The sequence below is a fragment of the Melanostigma gelatinosum genome, assembly GCF_949748355.1.
Source record: "Melanostigma gelatinosum genome assembly, chromosome: 7".
NCBI lineage: Eukaryota > Metazoa > Chordata > Actinopteri > Perciformes > Zoarcidae > Melanostigma > Melanostigma gelatinosum.
The window spans coordinates 1,900,144-1,920,535 of NC_136640.1; the positions used below are offsets into that span (position 1 = coordinate 1,900,144).

General features: G+C 43.1%; 1 protein-coding gene across 1 annotated transcript; it reads left to right on the forward strand.

Moving 5' to 3' along the window:
* The first annotated feature begins 481 nt into the window (after positions 1-481).
* LOC306779832 (uncharacterized protein) lies at positions 482-3,556 on the forward strand. The gene is made up of 5 exons (XM_079271873.1): positions 482-491; positions 919-968; positions 1,913-1,982; positions 2,125-2,354; positions 3,257-3,556. The coding sequence occupies exons 2-5, from the start codon at positions 923-925 to the stop codon at positions 3,376-3,378; spliced, it is 468 nt and encodes a 155-aa protein (XP_079127999.1). The 5' UTR covers positions 482-491; positions 919-922; the 3' UTR covers positions 3,379-3,556.
* The last annotated feature ends 16,836 nt before the right edge of the window (positions 3,557-20,392 follow it).

Below are 20,392 nucleotides of genomic sequence, written 5' to 3' on the forward strand. Positions count from 1 at the left end.
ATGAGTGACGTCACAAAGACGTCGTCCACTTCTTATCAACTGTCTGTGGACGCGAAATAAATGAGTCAGAGAAAAGCAATTTATTATGCTCTACAAACAGAGTAGACAGAAAAAACAGCTTTTAATCAAGAATGTACAGACTCATACATTCAACACCAAAGCAGCAGGTGTCATGTGACTCCACTGGTTTAGCTCCCTGGTTTACTTCTTCAATACAGTTCCAGAGATGCACATTGGACACTAATTATCCTCTGCAGAACACTGAACGTTTTAATGTCTGACTGAAAGTGTCTTACAAACAACAACATTGTGATAGTTTCACATCAGCAATCCCCCACAGACCTCAGACCAGCAACAGTGTGTACCGTGCGGTGCAGCAGCACTTTAACCCTCCAGCTGCAGCTGCTTCCCTCATCTGGCCCTGCCCATCACACCGACTCATGATCGCTGCCATCATCCACAGTCACGGAGGAGAAAAGAACAAGTCAACGGTAAGACATTGAAACACATTTACGCTCCACACACACACTTTGTTTATTCACTGACAGCGGTGCATGAGACCTGTTGGATCAGTTGAAGGTTGCTTTCATGTTACATGTTGCGTGACAGCAGGGTTCAAACTGGGTTCCTGTTCCCATTAAAGTCTAATGGTTGCTCTCATTTAATGCTTTTTTAGCTTGTAAAACTGCTCTTGGGCAGGGAAGGATCAATAATGATATTTAACATGGCGTATTAATCAGAATTTGCTCATGAACACTGTATTCCTTAAATCCACCTCCACGAACTAAACAGCCAGAACTGAATAATGTTTACATTTGTTTTGCATGTCATGACTTTTGCATCATTTGGATCAAATATAATAATAATAATATTTTATTTCCACACTATGACTGTACCATTTTGTTTTTTTGTCAAAAGCTGGATGAGGAAAATGCAGATCTCTTTGTCTCTTCTCTTCCTCCTCATAGGTAAGCTGCAAATCTGAGAAAGTGGATTTTAATTTAAAACTGATAAAAGAAGATATAAGATTTTATTTTTTACAGGTATCGTGCATGATGTATGATTATGGCGGTTGATGTGGGCGGATGAGTTTGTAGCTTTGAGATTCAGGAGGACACTAACAACATTTTAGTGGCTCTGCTGCTCCTGTAACGAGCTGATCAATCAGCAGAACCGCCTTAATCGGATCTGAGAGATTGGATTACATCACTGTTACACTATTGAGTTTCTTTTTGTTGCGCTCGTGTCCGTGTGCTTCTGTTGTTGTTGTTGTTGTTGTTGTTGCCTTATCACTGATTGAAGAGTATTTGATCAAAAAACAGGATGTCGTCCTGCTCTGATATTTTAAGGGTTCTTTAAAAAGGAGTCATTCACCTTCTGGTTGACCGCCAGCAAAATATGTACGATAGCCAAAGTACATTTTTGATCCCGTTGAATTGTGCCATGAATTACACATGTGATGTTTGTCAATTTAAAAGATAGCAAGCTAAGCTAATGGCCATGCTGGTGTTGGTGACGTGGTAGAAGATGTTGTTCACTGAAACTAAATGTTACTACGACAAACTGAGACTTTCTTGAAGTGCAAAATCATCTTTTAAATTGACAAACATATGTGTAATTAATGGCACAATTCAAACAGGATAAAAAAGATATATATTTCTCTCTCACCTTGGGCTACTGTTCATATTTTTTCCGACATAAGATCCGACACCGGAAGAGACTTCAGCTCTGGGTTTGACTGTAAAACACTGGGTTTGAGATATTAAGGGGGCGTTTAACATCTGGTTGAAATAGAATCTTAAACTGACAATTCTTTAAACTATTGAACACGGTGGTGCTAAGAGAAGTGGAATTGTGTGATGCACGTCTCAGAAACGATGACATGATTGTGTAAGATACCATCTGTCTGCAGGTTCAACCTGGACCTTGAAGCAGGGGGATTTCGGCATTTTGACTGCATGCACCTCCAACAGCAGCCTCAGGTTGAAGCCCAGTCTCCTCTTAACACAGACCAGTTCTCACCTTCAGTCAACTGAACTTGCTATGCATTTGCTTTTGGCTTTGACATTAAATAAAGTGTGCCTTGCAAATAAAAGTAACCATGAGATTTTTGATCTGTTGAAGGTTGCAGTGCCGTTATGCATTATGTAAGGGTTCTCCGCCCTTCTCCTGTAAGTTTTCGACTTCAGACGGGTTCCTGCCGGCTAACCAATCTAATAATTGCAACATTTCAATCCCGAACCATTCTGTGCTTTACGGACATAAACCCATGACTTACTCCTGCACACTGACGCGAAAGGCCAGGATGGAAGAGAAGCAAATCACCATCGACTACAGTATACACAAAGGAAAAAGTGAGTATTACCTTCAAGTATGAAAGGTCTTTCCTCAGCATTGTGCCCAGCAGCAGGTTTAGCAGCCCGACTGTGCACATTTTGGGAGTGAATGATTATTTATGATATTTATTTATTCGGATCGTATCAGCAAAAAGGCAAAAGAGCAAATGTAACTTAAAGACCCACCATCACGTTTTTTTGCCGCTGATACGAAGTACTGATCGTTGATGATCCATATTGTTTGATTACAGCAGCTGGGCCCGTTCCTCGTAAGTGGTTCAGCAAAGTCGATCAAATGTCCTGTTAGCAGCCTAAATTAACGAGATGATTGAAGTCAGGATATCTCGGTTCCTGCGAGGCTGATCCTCTCAAACTGTCTCGTTAATTTGAACCAGACGATCGGGATCAGGATGATTGCGCGTGCTCGTCCTACGTCAAAAGGGGGAAGCGTGGATCACCGAAACCATGATGTTCTAACAGTACAATGAAACCATGATGTTCTAACAGTACAATGAAACCATGATGTTCTAACAGTACAATGAAACCATGATGTTCTAACAGTACAATGAAACCATGATGTTCTAACAGTACAATGAAACCATGATGTTCTAACAGTACAATGTCAAATAAAGTCAAAGAAAGAGCCTCTTTTTACTCCGCTGACGAGCAGGAGATGATCATGAACGCATCTGTAATTAATTTGCGTTTCACATGCGTGTGATTTTTTTTTAACGTGTGCATTACAGAGATATGTCTGTTTATTTTTATGTTTGACTACCGATATACAGCGTTTTAGCTTTGAACTAGTAGCTAAGATGCCTGGACGTGATTTGAACGTTGTTTCACATACTTCTTCAGAGCAACAGCGCGCAGCAAAATCAATGCTGCCGAGCTTAGTGTCTCTCTCTCTTCCTCTCCAGAGAGCATCAAGAGCTGTAAAGGCTCCGCAGGCTTCCTGCTGCACAGACCTCCAGCCTTCCTGTGGCCGGTGGTGCTCCTGTCTCTGTGGAGGGTCCTCGGGTCACACAGCTCGACAACATGAGGCGGCGCTCTTGGACGTTATGACCAACAGAAATATATTCATTGACATTTAACGTTGTACATTTGCACTGTTTTTAGATGTTGTTTTTATTTTGCTCACAAAAAAATAACAAAGTCAGTATATTCTGTGAGTGTAATTTAAATGTTGTATGTGTGTCATCTGAGATCTCCAGAGCTTTAGCATAGATCCAGGGTTCCTTCTGCAAGTAGATGTAAAACTTTTGAAGACTTTTATTACCACTTGGAATGAAATTTTAATAAAAATCTTTCAATAACCAAAGCTGATAAATAAATGATGAAAAACATGAAGCAACATTAATTACTTTGGTGGTTGTTTGACCCATCCACCTGTGTGTCTATTTGAATGTTTAAGACTTCACTGTTCATACTCACTAGAAAAACACATCATGATATCCTACACAGAGGATCTTTCCTATCAGGAGCTGCAGAGTCTTTATAAAGTCTACTTCCTGCTGCTACAGACGCACTGGTTTAGCTCAGTGGTTACTTCGATCATTTCTCTTTCAGAGAATCCGACTCTCCTCCCGTCCGCGGGATCGAACCTCGGGCGCTGTCCAGTGTTTTCTCTCCCTCTGCTCTGTGGTTCTGTTAAAGACTCAGTCGCTCCAGTAACGTTACATTAAAGAACAGAAAAGAGCGATGCAGGATGAACAAAGACTGAACAACAAAAGGTATTTTGGTCAGACACATATGGAACGCTGATTACCGTGTAATGTGTGGTATTTGTTATAAATGTACGTTGGTACATGGACGGGCTTAGGACCCAGGGGTGAAGGAAACAGGAAGTGACGGAACGGAAGACGCGCCACACAAACAGCTGTTCACCGCTCGCTGGCCGGTTGGCCGGGCCGGTTCTTTTCGGCGTTAATGAATTCATGCTTTAATGCGGAAAAAAAATACTGTGAAACCGCCATAGTCTTACAAAATACCGTGATATGCATTTTTGGTCATACCGCCCAGCCCTATCTGTTTGACTCTTAATGGACCATAATGTACTCAATGAACATCATGCTGTATTGAAGAAGACTTGAAACTAGAGATTGAGACATAAACTCATGTTTACAATGTTTACTGAGGTAATAGATCAAGAGAGAAGTAGAGTCATTTCCTAATAGACTTCTATACTTGATTGGGCCGCGAGCGCCACCTAGAGGGCCGCGAAAAACTTTCAGTTTTGCACCTGTGGGCCGCGAGGGCCGCGGGACCGCATAGGTTATCAATTGAAGACACCAGAGATATTACTGTTATCCATGAGACGCTCAGTTACAATACAGCTTCCCACCACCTGGTGGCGGTAATGCGTCAGTCAGTTGTTTAACAAGCTGCAATAAGCAGAAGAAGACACTCAGCTAGCCGCTAGCCTGTAGCGAAAGTTATGGATAAGTTATTAAAAAGAACAAATGAAGACGACAGTGGTGCCATACCCCCCAAAAGTCTAAATGTGTGCGCAAGTAGAACCCTGACTTTCTTAAGTACGGCTTTGTGAACGGAGGCAACGAGGCAGAGCCGAGGGCTCAGTGTGTGGAATGTGAGCTAATGCTATCAAACGAAGCTCTGAAGCCTTCAGAAATAAAGCGACACCAAGCGACGAAACATCCAACGCTCGTGGGAAAGTCTGTTGGGCTTCTTGTTGTGTATGCAGGTTTACATACACATGATAATAAATGTCTTTGTGATCATCACATTCTATCATCTCATTTATTTAACAAGGGTTTTGCCTGTTCAACACCGGCATCCTCGATCCCCTCCCCTTCCGTTCCTACGGCTTGTTTGCGCAAATACGTCACAAAACATGTCCGTGTTTGGTATCCCAGCATGCCCAAAATCCTCATCTTTGCAAAGAAATCATCGATTTTCTTTCATTTCTTATGGTTTCTCCACAAAAGGAGCCCACACACACACTGTCCAAAGTCGCCATAACCGCTGCAAGTCGTATCTTGCAGCATTTCGACGGAAAAAGACACATTACAGACCCGACAACGTGCTCGCGGATGTTACCATGGAGCTACTACCTTCAGAAAACGCTAGTACTGATAGTACAAACCTTATTCCGTCTTCCATAAGCCGTCAACCAACGTTTGCGTAACTGAGCTATTCTCATTCTCGATCGTGCGCTCGGTCGCAGCCATTAAGCACAGCAAGTCCGCCACTCACACACCAAGTCTTCGGCCATATATACGTAGTTTTTGCAATTTGCAAAGGCTAAAAATAAAAGTAAAATAATATAAAATCACAATATAAAGGGAGAAACACCTTTAGTGTGTCAGAATATCATGTGGTTACCATGTGTCCATTTGGGTCTCCAAATGTCCTTTTAGAGCTCCGCCTGGATCTCTTCATGAAGAAACTCTGTAGAATGGTCATACTTTGTCCAATATTCTTCAAATTTGAGGCAGTTGTTCACTGATAGTGTAGTTACAGCCCTACACTGTCCTTTACCTGTACAGATACAGCCACCGGCAGTTATTTATACTGAAAGATACTTTTTTATTTTATGCGGACAAAAATCTTAAATTTTTACTGACTCCAAAGGCCCACTGCTCTGTTTCTGTATGACCTACAGGTTGTCTGACACTTGTGATGCATATAGTCAGAGTGGGCCCCGGGACACTTTGTACTTGAAAAGTTGGGCCCCGAGGTCAAAAAGGTTAAGAACCCCTGGTCTAGGGTGACCAGACGTCCGGATTTAGGCCGGACACTGGATTTTCAATGCTCTGTCCGGTGTACGGCGCAGCATCAAGCCGGACGAGTATTTGTCCTCCTTTTTGGAGTTCCACTGGGCCTATAGAGCCGCGCGATAGAATATTTTGCTGGAACGCAGTCTAACAAATGATTGGTTAAAAGCGTTGTCAAATAAATATCTGATAGGCTTAGGTTAGGTTCTAGCCCTATATCATTGGTTAAAAACGTAAACAAGGCTCCGTGTGCTGGCTACCTCATATCTACGCACTGAGGCCGACTGACAGCCGATCATTCGGCTGATCAGTCGCCTCAATCATCAGAAACCGACGTCGCTTCACGTGACGCTTCAGAGGAAAGACTGCGGTCAAGTCAGCAGCCACTCAGATCTCCGTGGTCAACTCAGCAGACACTTACATGTGAGTGTACCTATTTGCTAAAATTCACGGTAAACGCAACCAAACGGCACAGATCGGAATAATAAAAGGTATTTTCTCAATAAGCTCAGACAATGACTGATATGTATGTGTTGAGGACATCGTTGACTCCACCCATACTGAAAATTTGACATTTTTATTGTACCAATTAAGAGATATTTCAAAGTAAATGTACATTTGAGTCGAGAAAATGCATGCATACCTCTTTCTACCACTTCATACTGCCGATGTACAAATTAGTCTGATGAAAAAAAAGACACTGCACACAAGTCCCCAATCGACTGAATCACTTTAGAAATTCTTTACTTTTTGAGCCGTTAAATGTTAACCAAATTAGTTTGGTTTTCTTTATGCTTTTAAAACATTAAGTTATCTGTTTATTATGTATTATTTATGTGACCTGTGATTTAATTTGTACATTTTAAGTCCACAAATGTTATGCTTTGTGGCACTCAGCACAGTGGTCAGTTTTTGAACACCACAATGTTGAATAAATACAAATACTGTGAACAAACACTTTTTGACTCTTTAAGACTATGTTTTCCTATTCTGTGACACATACATCATGTAGCAATCACACAAAGTTGTATTGTAGAGGGGAGCACGCCAGAGTCCTTTATTATTATTCACAGCTTCACTAAATACCGCAGTGTCTCCTTTTTGCTGCTGTGGATGTGGTCACCCTAGTGTCGTCGTCGGCTCAGACTGTTTTCGAGGTGAGTGAAATCACAAGTGTTTATATATAAGTGATATATAAGTTTATATATGTGATGTATGAGCTATTATGCCATCGCAGGGACCAACATTAAGAGCCAGTAAAAAGTTACAACGGGCCAGTGAAGTTAAATGACGTTACAATCAGCCAGTTGCCAAACCTCGAAAAAGTAAACCAATAATTTCATTTAAACCATGAACATGACAAGGAAGTTGTGCTCCGCCATGGCAGTCATGACTTGCACGAGCGTAATTGGAAATCACAAACCTCAGACGCAGTCATCTCTATCACCTAACGAGTTGATTGCCAGGCAATCTGTCGTCTTAAAACTTAACGATGTCAGCGAACCGACAGCTGATCTCAAACATGCTAAAGTAGGTCTGCGTGGTTTGGCTCTTTGCTGCTTCTCATTTAGAAGGCTGCAGTTATGTTTACTTCTGTCTAGATCAATACAGATGGTAATGTCAGCAGCCTGTGCTAAAGACTGCATGTAGGGTTTTACCAAACCACACCGCTAGAGTGGCTTGAGAGCTGATTTTCAGTTTTTGACATTTCATAGTGCTTTTTATGTGTAATTTAAAGCATTTTCTTCCACTGACACACTGGAAACAGGCTACTTTCTGTGGTAAAAGATCAGTGCAGTATATGATTTTCACTGTCTGCCAATTTACATTCAGGCGTCCAGGAGTAGTGTCAGATGTTTCTGCATCAAACTTGCCGTCTCTCGCATCTCTGTGGCATTTCTTTTGTTTTTTGCATGTCATTCCGTTCATTCATTGTGTGTAAAGCCGGTATTTCTGCACAGTTGCAGATAAAGATTAGGCTACACTATTGTTCTGAGCCTTGATAGATAAGACATTCCACTGGTTGTCTGGTTTTGGTACATCTCTGCAAATATAGTTGATTCGATTTTTAAAATACCACTATCCCATTCTATGGAGCCCCAAAGTGATCAATATAAAATATAACATTCGGAAATGTAAAGAATTAACTACAAAATTGTGAGATGTTATTACAGATTGTTGAAACTCAACTCCCTATGATAGACTTGCATCATTCAGATAACTGGTATTTGTTGTTCTTTTTTTCTTTTTTTATCAGAGCTCAACATACAAGAAGAGGTCAGTTCTTCTGCTGGGCCTTCCTCGTGATCTCAAAGAGGATCCCTCGTGTCTTTTCAAGACTGTAGCTGTGTCTCAATTCAGGGGCTGCATCCTTGGATGGCTGCATTCGTAGACCGGTTGCGTCACAGCGCGGCGACTAGGCTGTCCCGATCCGCATGTTTGTTGAAGACTCCTTCAAATGCAGCCGACGAATGCGGCCTTCGGCCCCCAGATTCGGAGGACGCATCTCATGGAGCCTTCGCAGCCCAGCATATCCCGAGATGCATTGCGTGCTGGTGAAGATTTTATTTGAACCAACATGGCGGCGATTGATGCGGGAGCTGGAGAAGCGTCAGTATTCACTTTTAAATGTATAAGTAAGCATCTAATTGTGGAACAGCGAGCGGCAATCCCACTTGGGAAAAGCCATCCTGTGGCCCTTTGCTCTTCTGCTCATGGAAGCATTTTGTACAATGAAACTCTCACGACTTTCTAAAAATACAGGCACGTCAAGGCCCATCGTAAACATCTTAAAGGAACGCTAGCGTTGGCTGAAAACCTCATATCTACAAACCTCAACACTCAGTGTCTCGAGTTCCGTCAGTGTTCTGGAGTTTAAAAGACAAATTCTGTTATATTTAATTACTTGTGTTTGTACATTCTTCATAAAACAATCAAAGGGTTTCATTAGTAACAAGATTGCAAATTGGATGAGGAATACTGTTGTGGAATATTTCTGACTTCGGGAGAAGAAAGTGAAGGTTTTCAGTCAATGTCAAATAAAACAGAGTCTGATGAATGATCAAAGTTGTGATGTCAATTTATTTGCCTGCAGGCAAAGAGATGTTCACAGACACGTATTGCAGTCTTGTGATAAATGCCCCCCGAATCATCTCCGTACATTTTTATGTTTATTTATAGGCAGGAGAAAACCTTAAATGAAGCTCACATTAGCCCCCCGCCCCCCCCCCCCCCGCCCCCCCGCCCCCCATTCAGTATCACACTGAATGGGAGCAGGAGAAAACCTTAAATGAAGCTCACATTAGCCCCCCGCCCCCCCCGCCCCCCCCGCCCCCCCCCCCCCCATTCAGTATCACACTGAATGGGAGCAGGAGAAAACCATAAATGAAGCTCACATTAGCCCCCCCCCGTTCAGTATCACACTGCTGGATCTGTTCCTCCAGCTGGCTCAGGTCTTTGGTGGACTTTTCCTCCACATGGTTGCACATAGGAAGGTTTGCGAGTTGCTCTATCAGACTGCTGATCTCGTCGTCATTTTGAGTGAGAATCGTTAGCCATTCAAGTACTTTTTGGGGATGTCCTTGACAGTCCCTAGGCATGTTTTTCTCTTTCAACAGGAGTTCTGTCCCCTGGATCAATTGTGTCGTAGTCAGGACCGTCAATTTTCCTATCAGCAATTCTCTGGATATCAGATCCATCTGCTTGCTATTCAGGTTTTCAGTCAGGTTCTTCCTCTCGGTTTTCTCACGCTGGAGTTCACCTTCTTTCCTACTCAGGTGGCATTTTGTCTTTTTGAGCTCCTGAGAAAGACTTTCCTTTGCTTTTCTTAGATCCCGGATCTCAGAGTCCCTCTGCTGGATCTCAGAGTCCCTCTGCTGGATCTCAGAGTCCCTCTGCTGGATCTGTTCCTCCTTATTTATAGGCTCACATTAGCCCCCCCCCCCCCGTTCAGTATCACTCTGAATGGGAGCAGGAGAAAACCCTAAATGAAGCTCACATTAGCCCCCCCCCCCCCCGTTCAGTATCACTCTGAATGGGAGCAGGAGAAAACCCTAAATGAAGCTCACATTAGCCCCCCCCCCCCCCGTTCAGTATCACTCTGAATGGGAGCAGGAGAAAACCCTAAATGAAGCTCACATTAGCCCCCCCCCCCCCCGTTCAGTATCACTCTGAATGGGAGCAGGAGAAAACCCTAAATGAAGCTCACACATTCAAATGATGATCTTCCTTCCTGCCTTTCTCTCGCTTTCTTTTGTTTTCCTTTCTTTTTTGTCATCATCTTGAGCAACTCCGTTTCTCGATGCTCCATCTTCTTGCCAAAGAACCCTCTGCGCTTCTGCTTTTGTTCTAAACAGATGTCCTCCAGGAGCTTGTTGACTTTGTTCAACCTTTCTATTTCTATCAGATACCTCTCAGTCATGATCATGTTTTTAAACTTCCCCTCTTGGTGTTCCGTTTCCACCTGTCCCAATTTCTCGCTCAATTCTTGTGTTTTGGCCAGCTCCTTTTCAAAATTCTCTTTGAGGGCTTTGTGGTTGGACTGCCAAGCTGCTATTCTGTCGTTTATGGTCCATTCTTTCTGTGCCAGGTCCGTGGTGGACTTCTTCTCCGGAGCGTCATACTTTTCCTGCCAGGTTTTCTCAAGCTGGAGGAGTTCAACTTCTTTCCTGTTCAGCTGGCATTTCTTAATTTTGAGCTCCTCAAAAAGACTTTCCTTTGCTTTTCTTAGATCCAGGATCTCAGAGTCCCTCTGCTGGATCTCAGAGTCCCTCTGCTGGATCTCAGAGTCCCTCTGCTGGATCTGTTCCTCCATCTGGTTCACCTTCCTCTGGTGCTCAGCCTGAAGTGTGTTCAAGCGGTGTTTTGTCAGAGTGTTGTATTTAGCAAGCTCCAGAGCGTGGCGTTTAGCAGTCAACTTATTTATCATGCAGCTGATCTCTTCAATAGATTGAGTGAGAGACGTTTCCAGAATACAGGTATGTACTTCTTGGGGATGTCCATGAAGATCCTCATCCTCATTTGTTTGGTTGTATATTCTATCCATGGAACTTTCTGTCGCAGACATGATACAAAAACGTACTTTTACTTGATGCAAAAAAGACTTGTCTGTTTAAGACTGTAGAAGCTTTGGTGGACTGTGGAGTGAATGTGTGAACTGTGGGTCAGTTGTTTTTATGTCCTCTCACAGAGTTCTTTATGATGTCACAGAGAGTTCTTTATGATGTCACAGAGAGTTCTTTATGATGTCACAGAGAGTTCTTTATGATGTCACACAGAGTTCTTTATGATGTCACACAGAGTTCTTTATGATGTCACAGAGAGTTCTTTATGATGTCACACAGAGTTCTTTATGATGTCACACAGAGTTCTTTATGATGTCACAGATGGAACCCAGCTGCATGTACAATAGCATTCCATCCCCATGGATACATTAAGGACTACAAACCAACATGGCGTCCAGTCAAAGACTACACTGTAAAATGTGATTTTACTTGTTTGTTAATTTTAGAATATTATTCTGTCAGTATGACAAAAGATTATTGAAGTTGTCGTGATAGCACGGAATTACTAGTTAGCAACATCTCAATGACAAAACAAATGTTAACCTGAAAATTCACATTTAACTGAATTAGTAGTGTAAATCAACTTGATTAAGGAGGTCGTCATCACATTTTTGCGACTGTTATCAAAGTGCATTATGGGAAATCGGCGGGCGACGTTGACTTTCCTCCCGTCCAGTCAGAGTGGGCCCCGGGACACTTTGTCCTTGAAAAGTTGGGCCCCGAGGTCAAAAAGGTTAAGAACCCCTGCCCTAGTGGACACTAGAGAGAATGCAGCTTTAACACATGAAGCTTTGACTTGACTTTCGTTGTGGCCTGCTCTTAAAACAAAACCTCAGAAAACACTGGACAGCACCCGAGGTTTGATCCCGAGGAGGGAGAGAACCAAGTAATCTGAAAGATTTGAGGAGCGAAGTAACCACTGAGCTAAACCAGTGCGTTTGTGTTAACAGGAAGTAGACTTTATAAAGACTCTGTAGCTCCTGATAGGAAACATCCTCACTGAGCTAAACCAGTGCAGCAGTTTTAATGTGAAACTGTCTTGATGAACATGAGAGTGCTGCAGAGTCTCCTCTGTGTTCCTGATGACGCAGCAGACAGCAGCAGTCTTTATAAAGTCTACTTCCTGCTGATACAGACGCACTGGTTTAGCTCAGTGGTTACTTCGATCATTTCTCCTTCAGAGAATCCGACTCTCCTCCCGTCCGCGGGATCGAACCTCGGGCGCTGTCCAGTGTTTTCTCTCCCTCTGCTCTGTGGTTCTGTTAAAGACTCATGAACACCAGAGACACCGAGTGAAGCCGTCTCTTTGTGGTTCATCCTCCGTAAACATTCTCCACCTCCAGTACTGTTTCTGCCAAATAGTTTAAAGTAGACTTGAAGAACAGATCCTCTCTGGTTCCTGTTATTCTAGTCTGAAGAAGAACATGTGAGTCTCAAAGTTTTGTCCTAAAAGCAGACAAAAACAAAAGTGAACTCAAAGCTGAAGTGTCTTCAAGCTTCCATCACCATCTTGGTTTTTGGTCGTCGCCATCTTGGATTTTTGCAACCAGAAGTGACACTATAGAGGTACAGCTAGCTAACAACAATCTGCTAACAGCTGGGAGAGGCTCTGTCGCTCCAGTAACGTTACATTAAAGAACAGAAAAGAGCGATGCAGGATGAACAAAGACTGAACAACAAGAGGTATTTTGGTCAGACACATATGGAACGCTGATTACCGTGTAATGTGTGGTATTTGTTATAAATGTACGTTGGTACATGGAGGGGCTTAGGACCCAGGGGTGAAGGAAACAGGAAGTGACGGAACGGAAGACGCGCCACACAAACAGCTGTTCACCGCTCGCTGGCCGGTTGGCCGGGCCGGTTCTTTTCGGCGTTAATGAATTCATGCTTTAATGCGGAAAAAAATACTGTGAAACCGCCATAGTCTTACAAAATACCGTGATATGCATTTTTGGTCATACCGCCCAGCCCTATCTGTTTGACTCTTAATGGACCATAATGTACTCAATGAACATCATGCTGTATTGAAGAAGACTTGAAACTAGAGATTGAGACATAAACTCATGTTTACAATGTTTACTGAGGTAATAAATCAAGAGAGAAGTAGAGTCATTTTCTATAGACTTCTATACAACCAGAGGAGTCGCCCCCTGGTGCAGTGATTCTTAACCATAGGACCGCGGCCCATGATTGGGCCGCGAGCGCCACCTAGAGGGCCGCGGAAAACTTTCAGTTTTGCACCTGTGGGCCGCGAGGGCCGCGGGACTGCATAGGTTATCAATTGAAGACACCAGAGATATTACTGTTATCCATGAGACGCTCAGTTACAATACAGCTTCCCACCACCGGGTGGCGGTAATGCGTCAGTCAGTTGTTTAACAAGCTGCAATAAGCAGAAGAAGACACTCAGCTAGCCGCTAGCCTGTAGCGAAAGTTATGGATAAGTTATTAAAAAGAAAAAATGAAGACGACAGTGGTGCCATACCCCCCAAAAGTCTAAATGTGTGCGCAAGTACAACCCTGACTTTCTTAAGTACGGCTTTGTGAACGGAGGCAACGAGGCAGAGCCGAGTGCTCAGTGTGTGGAATGTGAGCTAATGCTATCAAACGAAGCTCTGAAGCCTTCAGAAATAAAGCGACACCAAGCGACGAAACATCCAACGCTCGTGTGAAAGTCTGTTGGGCTTCTTGTTGTGTATGCAGGTTTACATACACATGATAATAAATGTCTTTGTGATCATCACATTGTATCATCTCATTTATTTAACAAGGGTTTTGCCTGTTCAACACCGGCATCCTCGATCCCCTCCCCTTCCGTTCCTACGGCTTGTTTGCGCAAATACGTCACAAAACATGTCCGTGTTTGGTATCCCAGCATGCCCAAAATCCTCATCTTTGCAAAGAAATCATCGATTTTCTTTCATTTCTTATGGTTTCTCCACAAAAGGAGCCCACACACACACTGTCCAAAGTCGCCATAACCGCTGCAAGTCGTATCTTGCAGCATTTCGACGGAAAAAGACACATTACAGACCCGACAACGTGCTAGCGGATGTTACCATGGAGCTACTACCTTCAGAAAACGCTAGTACTGATAGTACAAACCTTATTCCGTCTTCCATAAGCCGTCAACCAACGTTTGCGTAACTGAGCTATTCTCATTCTCGTTCGTGCGCTCGGTCGCAGCCATTAAGCACAGTAAGTCCGCCACTCACACACCAAGTCTTCGGCCATATATACGTAGTTTTTGCAATTTGCAAAGGCTAAAAATAAAAGTAAAATAATATAAAATCACAATATAAAGGGAGAAACACCTTTAGTGTGTCAGAATATCATGTGGTTACCATGTGTCCATTTGGGTCTCCAAATGTCCTTTTAGAGCTCCGCCTGGATCTCTTCATGGAAGAAACTCTGTAGAATGGTCATACTTTGTCCAATCTTCTTCAAATTTGAGGCAGTTGTTCACTGATAGTGTAGTTACAGCCCTATACTGTCCTTTACCTGTACAGATACAGCCACCGGCAGTTATTTATACTGAAAGATACTTTTTTATTTTATGCGGACAAAAATCTTAAATTTTTACTGACTCCAAAGGCCCACTGCTCTGTTTCTGTATGACCTACAGGTTGTCTGACACTTGTGATGCATATAGTCAGAGTGGGCCCGGGACACTTTGTCCTTGAAAAGTTGGGCCCCGAGGTCAAAAAGGTTAAGAACCCCTGGTCTAGGGTGACCAGACGTCCGGATTTAGGCCGGACACTGGATTTTCAATGCTCTGTCCGGTGTACGGCGCAGCATCAAGCCGGACGAGTATTTGTCCTCCTTTTTGGAGTTCCACTGGGCCTATAGAGCCGCGCGATAGAATATTTTGCTGGAACGCAGTCTAACAAATGATTGGTTAAAAGCGTTGTCAAATAAATATCTGATAGGCTTAGGTTAGGTTCTAGCCCTATATCATTGGTTAAAAACGTAAACAAGGCTCCGTGTGCTGGCTACCTCATATCTACGCACTGAGGCCGACTGACAGCCGATCATTCGGCTGATCAGTCGCCTCAATCATCAGAAACCGACGTCGCTTCACGTGACGCTTCAGAGGAAAGACTGCGGTCAAGTCAGCAGCCACTCAGATCTCCGTGGTCAACTCAGCAGACACTTACATGTGAGTGTACCTATTTGCTAAAATTCACGGTAAACGCAACCAAACGGCACAGATCGGAATAATAAAAGGTATTTTCTCAATAAGCTCAGACAATGACTGATATGTATGTGTTGAGGACATCGTTGACTCCACCCATACTGAAAATTTGACATTTTTATTGTACCAATTAAGAGATATTTCAAAGTAAATGTACATTTGAGTCGAGAAAATGCATGCATACCTCTTTCTACCACTTCATACTGCCGATGTACAAATTAGTCTGATGAAAAAAAAGACACTGCACACAAGTCCCCAATCGACTGAATCACTTTAGAAATTCTTTACTTTTTGAGCCGTTAAATGTTAACCAAATTAGTTTGGTTTTCTTTATGCTTTTAAAACATTAAGTTATCTGTTTATTATGTATTATTTATGTGACCTGTGATTTAATTTGTACATTTTAAGTCCACAAATGTTATGCTTTGTGGCACTCAGCACAGTGGTCAGTTTTTGAACACCACAATGTTGAATAAATACAAATACTGTGAACAAACACTTTTTGACTCTTTAAGACTATGTTTTCCTATTCTGTGACACATACATCATGTAGCAATCACACAAAGTTGTATTGTAGAGGGGAGCACGCCAGAGTCCTTTATTATTATTCACAGCTTCACTAAACACCGCAGTGTCTCCTGTTTGCTGCTGTGGATGTGGTCACCCTAGTGTCGTCGTCGGCTCAGACTGTTTTCGAGGTGAGTGAAATCACAAGTGTTTATATATAAGTGATATATAAGTTTATATATGTGATGTATGAGCTATTATGCCATCGCAGGGACCAACATTAAGAGCCAGTAAAAAGTTACAACGGGCCAGTGAAGTTAAATGACGTTACAATCAGCCAGTTGCCAAACCTCGAAAAAGTAAACCAATAATTTCATTTAAACCATGAACATGACAAGGAAGTTGTGCTCCGCCATGGCAGTCATGACTTGCACGAGCGTAATTGGAAATCACAAACCTCAGACGCAGTCATCTCTATCACCTAACGAGTTGATTGCCAGGCAATCTGTCGTCTTAAAACTTAACGATGTCAGCGAACCGACAGCTGATCTCAAACATGCTAAAGTAGGTCTGCGTGGTTTGGCTCTTTGCTGCTTCTCATTTAGAAGGCTGCAGTTATGTTTACTTCTGTCTAGATCAATACAGATGGTAATGTCAGCAGCCTGTGCTAAAGACTGCATGTAGGCTTTTACCAAACCACACCGCTAGAGTGGCTTGAGAGCTGATTTTCAGTTTTTGACATTTCATAGTGCTTTTTATGTGTAATTTAAAGCATTTTCTTCCACTGACACACTGGAAACAGGCTACTTTCTGTGGTAAAAGATCAGTGCAGTATATGATTTTCACTGTCTGCCAATTTACATTCAGGCGTCCAGGAGTAGTGTCAGATGTTTCTGCATCAAACTTGCCGTCTCTCGCATCTCTGTGGCATTTCTTTTGTTTTTTGCATGTCATTCCGTTCATTCATTGTGTGTAAAGCCGGTATTTCTGCACAGTTGCAGATAAAGATTAGGCTACACTATTGTTCTGAGCCTTGATAGATAAGACATTCCACTGGTTGTCTGGTTTTGGTACATCTCTGCAAATATAGTTGATTCGATTTTTAAAATACCACTATCCCATTCTATGGAGCCCCAAAGTGATCAATATAAAATATAACATTCGGAAATGTAAAGAATTAACTACAAAATTGTGAGATGTTATTACAGATTGTTGAAACTCAACTCCCTATGATAGACTTGCATCATTCAGATAACTGGTATTTGTTGTTCTTTTTTTCTTTTTTTATCAGAGCTCAACATACAAGAAGAGGTCAGTTCTTCTGCTGGGCCTTCCTCATGATCTCAAAGAGGATCCCTCGTGTCTTTTCAAGACTGTAGCTGTGTCTCAATTCAGGGGCTGCATCCTTGGATGCTGCATTCGTAGACCGGTTGCGTCACAGCGCGGCGACTAGGCTGTCCCGATCCGCATGTTTGTTGAAGACTCCTTCAAATGCAGCCGACGAATGCGGCCTTCGGCCCCCAGATTCGGAGGACGCATCTCATGGAGCCTTCGCAGCCCAGCATATCCCGAGATGCATTGCGTGCTGGTGAAGATTTTATTTGAACCAACATGGCGGCGATTGATGCGGGAGCTGGAGAAGCGGCAGTATTCACTTTTAAATGTATAAGTAAGCATCTAATTGTGGAACAGCGAGCGGCAATCCCACTTGGGAAAACCCATCCTGTGGCCCTTTGCTCTTCTGCTCATGGAAGCATTTTGTACAATGAAACTCTCACGACTTTCTAAAAATACAGGCACGTCAAGGCCCATCGTAAACATCTTAAAGGAACGCTAGCGTTGGCTGAAAACCTCATATCTACAAACCTCAACACTCAGTGTCTCGAGTTCCGTCAGTGTTCTGGAGTTTAAAAGACAAATTCTGTTATATTTAATTACTTGTGTTTGTACATTCTTCATAAAACAATCAAAGGGTTTCATTAGTAACAAGATTGCAAATTGGATGAGGAATACTGTTGTGGAATATTTCTGACTTCGGGAGAAGAAAGTGAAGGTTTTCAGTCAATGTCAAATAAAACAGAGTCTGATGAATGATCAAAGTTGTGATGTCAATTTATTTGCCTGCAGGCAAAGAGATGTTCACAGACACGTATTGCAGTCTTGTGATAAATGCCCCCCGAATCATCTCCGTACATTTTTATGTTTATTTATAGGCAGGAGAAAACCTTAAATGAAGCTCACATCAGCCCCCCCCCCCGCCCCCCCCCCCCCGTTCAGTATCACACTGAATGGGAGCAGGAGAAAACCTTAAATGAAGCTCACATTAGCCCCCCCCCCCCCCCCCCCCATTCAGTATCACACTGAATGGGAGCAGGAGAAAACCTTAAATGAAGCTCACATTAGCCCCCCCCCGTTCAGTATCACACTGCTGGATCTGTTCCTCCAGCTGGCTCAGGTCTTTGGTGGACTTTTCCTCCACATGGTTGCACATAGGAAGGTTTGCGAGTTGCTCTATCAGACTGCTGATCTCGTCGTCATTTTGAGTGAGAATCGTTAGCCATTCAAGTACTTTTTGGGGATGTCCTTGACAGTCCCTAGGCATGTTTTTCTCTTTCAACAGGAGTTCTGTCCCCTGGATCAATTGTGTCGTAGTCAGGACCGTCAATTTTCCTATCAGCAATTCTCTGGATATCAGATCCATCTTCTTGCTATTCAGGTTTTCAGTCAGGTTCTTCCTCTCGGTTTTCTCACGCTGGAGTTCACCTTCTTTCCTACTCAGGTGGCATTTTGTCTTTTTGAGCTCCTGAGAAAGACTTTCCTTTGCTTTTCTTAGATCCCGGATCTCAGAGTCCCTCTGCTGGATCTCAGAGTCCCTCTGCTGGATCTCAGAGTCCCTCTGCTGGATCTCAGAGTCCCTCTGCTGGATCTGTTCCTCCTTATTTATAGGCTCACATTAGCCCCCCCCCCGTTCAGTATCACTCTGAATGGGAGCAGGAGAAAACCCTAAATGAAGCTCACATTAGCCCCCCCCCCCCCCCCCCCCCCGTTCAGTATCACTCTGAATGGGAGCAGGAGAAAACCCTAAATGAAGCTCACATTAGCCCCCCCCCCCCCCCCGTTCAGTATCACTCTGAATGGGAGCAGGAGAAAACCCTAAATGAAGCTCACATTAGCCCCCCCCCCCCCCCCGTTCAGTATCACTCTGAATGGGAGCAGGAGAAAACCCTAAATGAAGCTCACACATTCAAATGATGATCTTCCTTCCTGCCTTTCTCTCGCTTTCTTTTGTTTTCCTTTCTTTTTTGTCATCATCTTGAGCAACTCCGTTTCTCGATGCTCCATCTTCTTGCCAAAGAACCCTCTGCGCTTCTGCTTTTGTTCTAAACAGATGTCCTCCAGGAGCTTGTTGACTTTGTTCAACCTTTCTATTTCTATCAGATACCTCTCAGTCATGATCATGTTTTTAAACTTCCCCTCTTGGTGTTCCGTTTCCACCTGTCCCAATTTCTCGCTCAATTCTTGTGTTTTGGCCAGCTCCTTTTCAAAATTCTCTTTGAGGGCTTTGTGGTTGGACTGCCAAGCTGCTATTCTGTCGTTTATGGTCCATTCTTTCTGTGCCAGGTCCGTGGTGGACTTCTTCTCCGGAGCGTCATACTTTTCCTGCCAGGTTTTCTCAAGCTGGAGGAGTTCAACTTCTTTCCTGTTCAGCTGGCATTTCTTAATTTTGAGCTCCTCAAAAAGACTTTCCTTTGCTTTTCTTAGATCCAGGATCTCAGAGTCCCTCTGCTGGATCTCAGAGTCCCTCTGCTGGATCTCAGAGTCCCTCTGCTGGATCTGTTCCTCCATCTGGTTCACCTTCCTCTGGTGCTCAGCCTGAAGTGTGTTCAAGCGGTGTTTTGTCAGAGTGTTGTATTTAGCAAGCTCCAGAGCGTGGCGTTTAGCAGTCAACTTATTTATCATGCAGCTGATCTCTTCAATAGATTGAGTGAGAGACGTTTCCAGAATACAGGTATGTACTTCTTGGGGATGTCCATGAAGATCCTCATCCTCATTTGTTTGGTTGTATATTCTATCCATGGAACTTTCTGTCGCAGACATGATACAAAAACGTACTTTTACTTGATGCAAAAAAGACTTGTCTGTTTAAGACTGTAGAAGCTTTGGTGGACTGTGGAGTGAATGTGTGAACTGTGGGTCAGTTGTTTTTATGTCCTCTCACAGAGTTCTTTATGATGTCACAGAGAGTTCTTTATGATGTCACACAGAGTTCTTTATGATGTCACAGAGAGTTCTTTATGATGTCACAGAGAGTTCTTTATGATGTCACAGAGAGTTCTTTATGATGTCACACAGAGTTCTTTATGATGTCACAGAGAGTTCTTTATGATGTCACAGAGAGTTCTTTATGATGTCACACAGAGTTCTTTATGATGTCACAGATGGAACCCAGCTGCATGTACAATAGCATTCCATCCCCATGGATACATTAAGGACTACAAACCAACATGGCGTCCAGTCAAAGACTACACTGTAAAATGTGATTTTACTTGT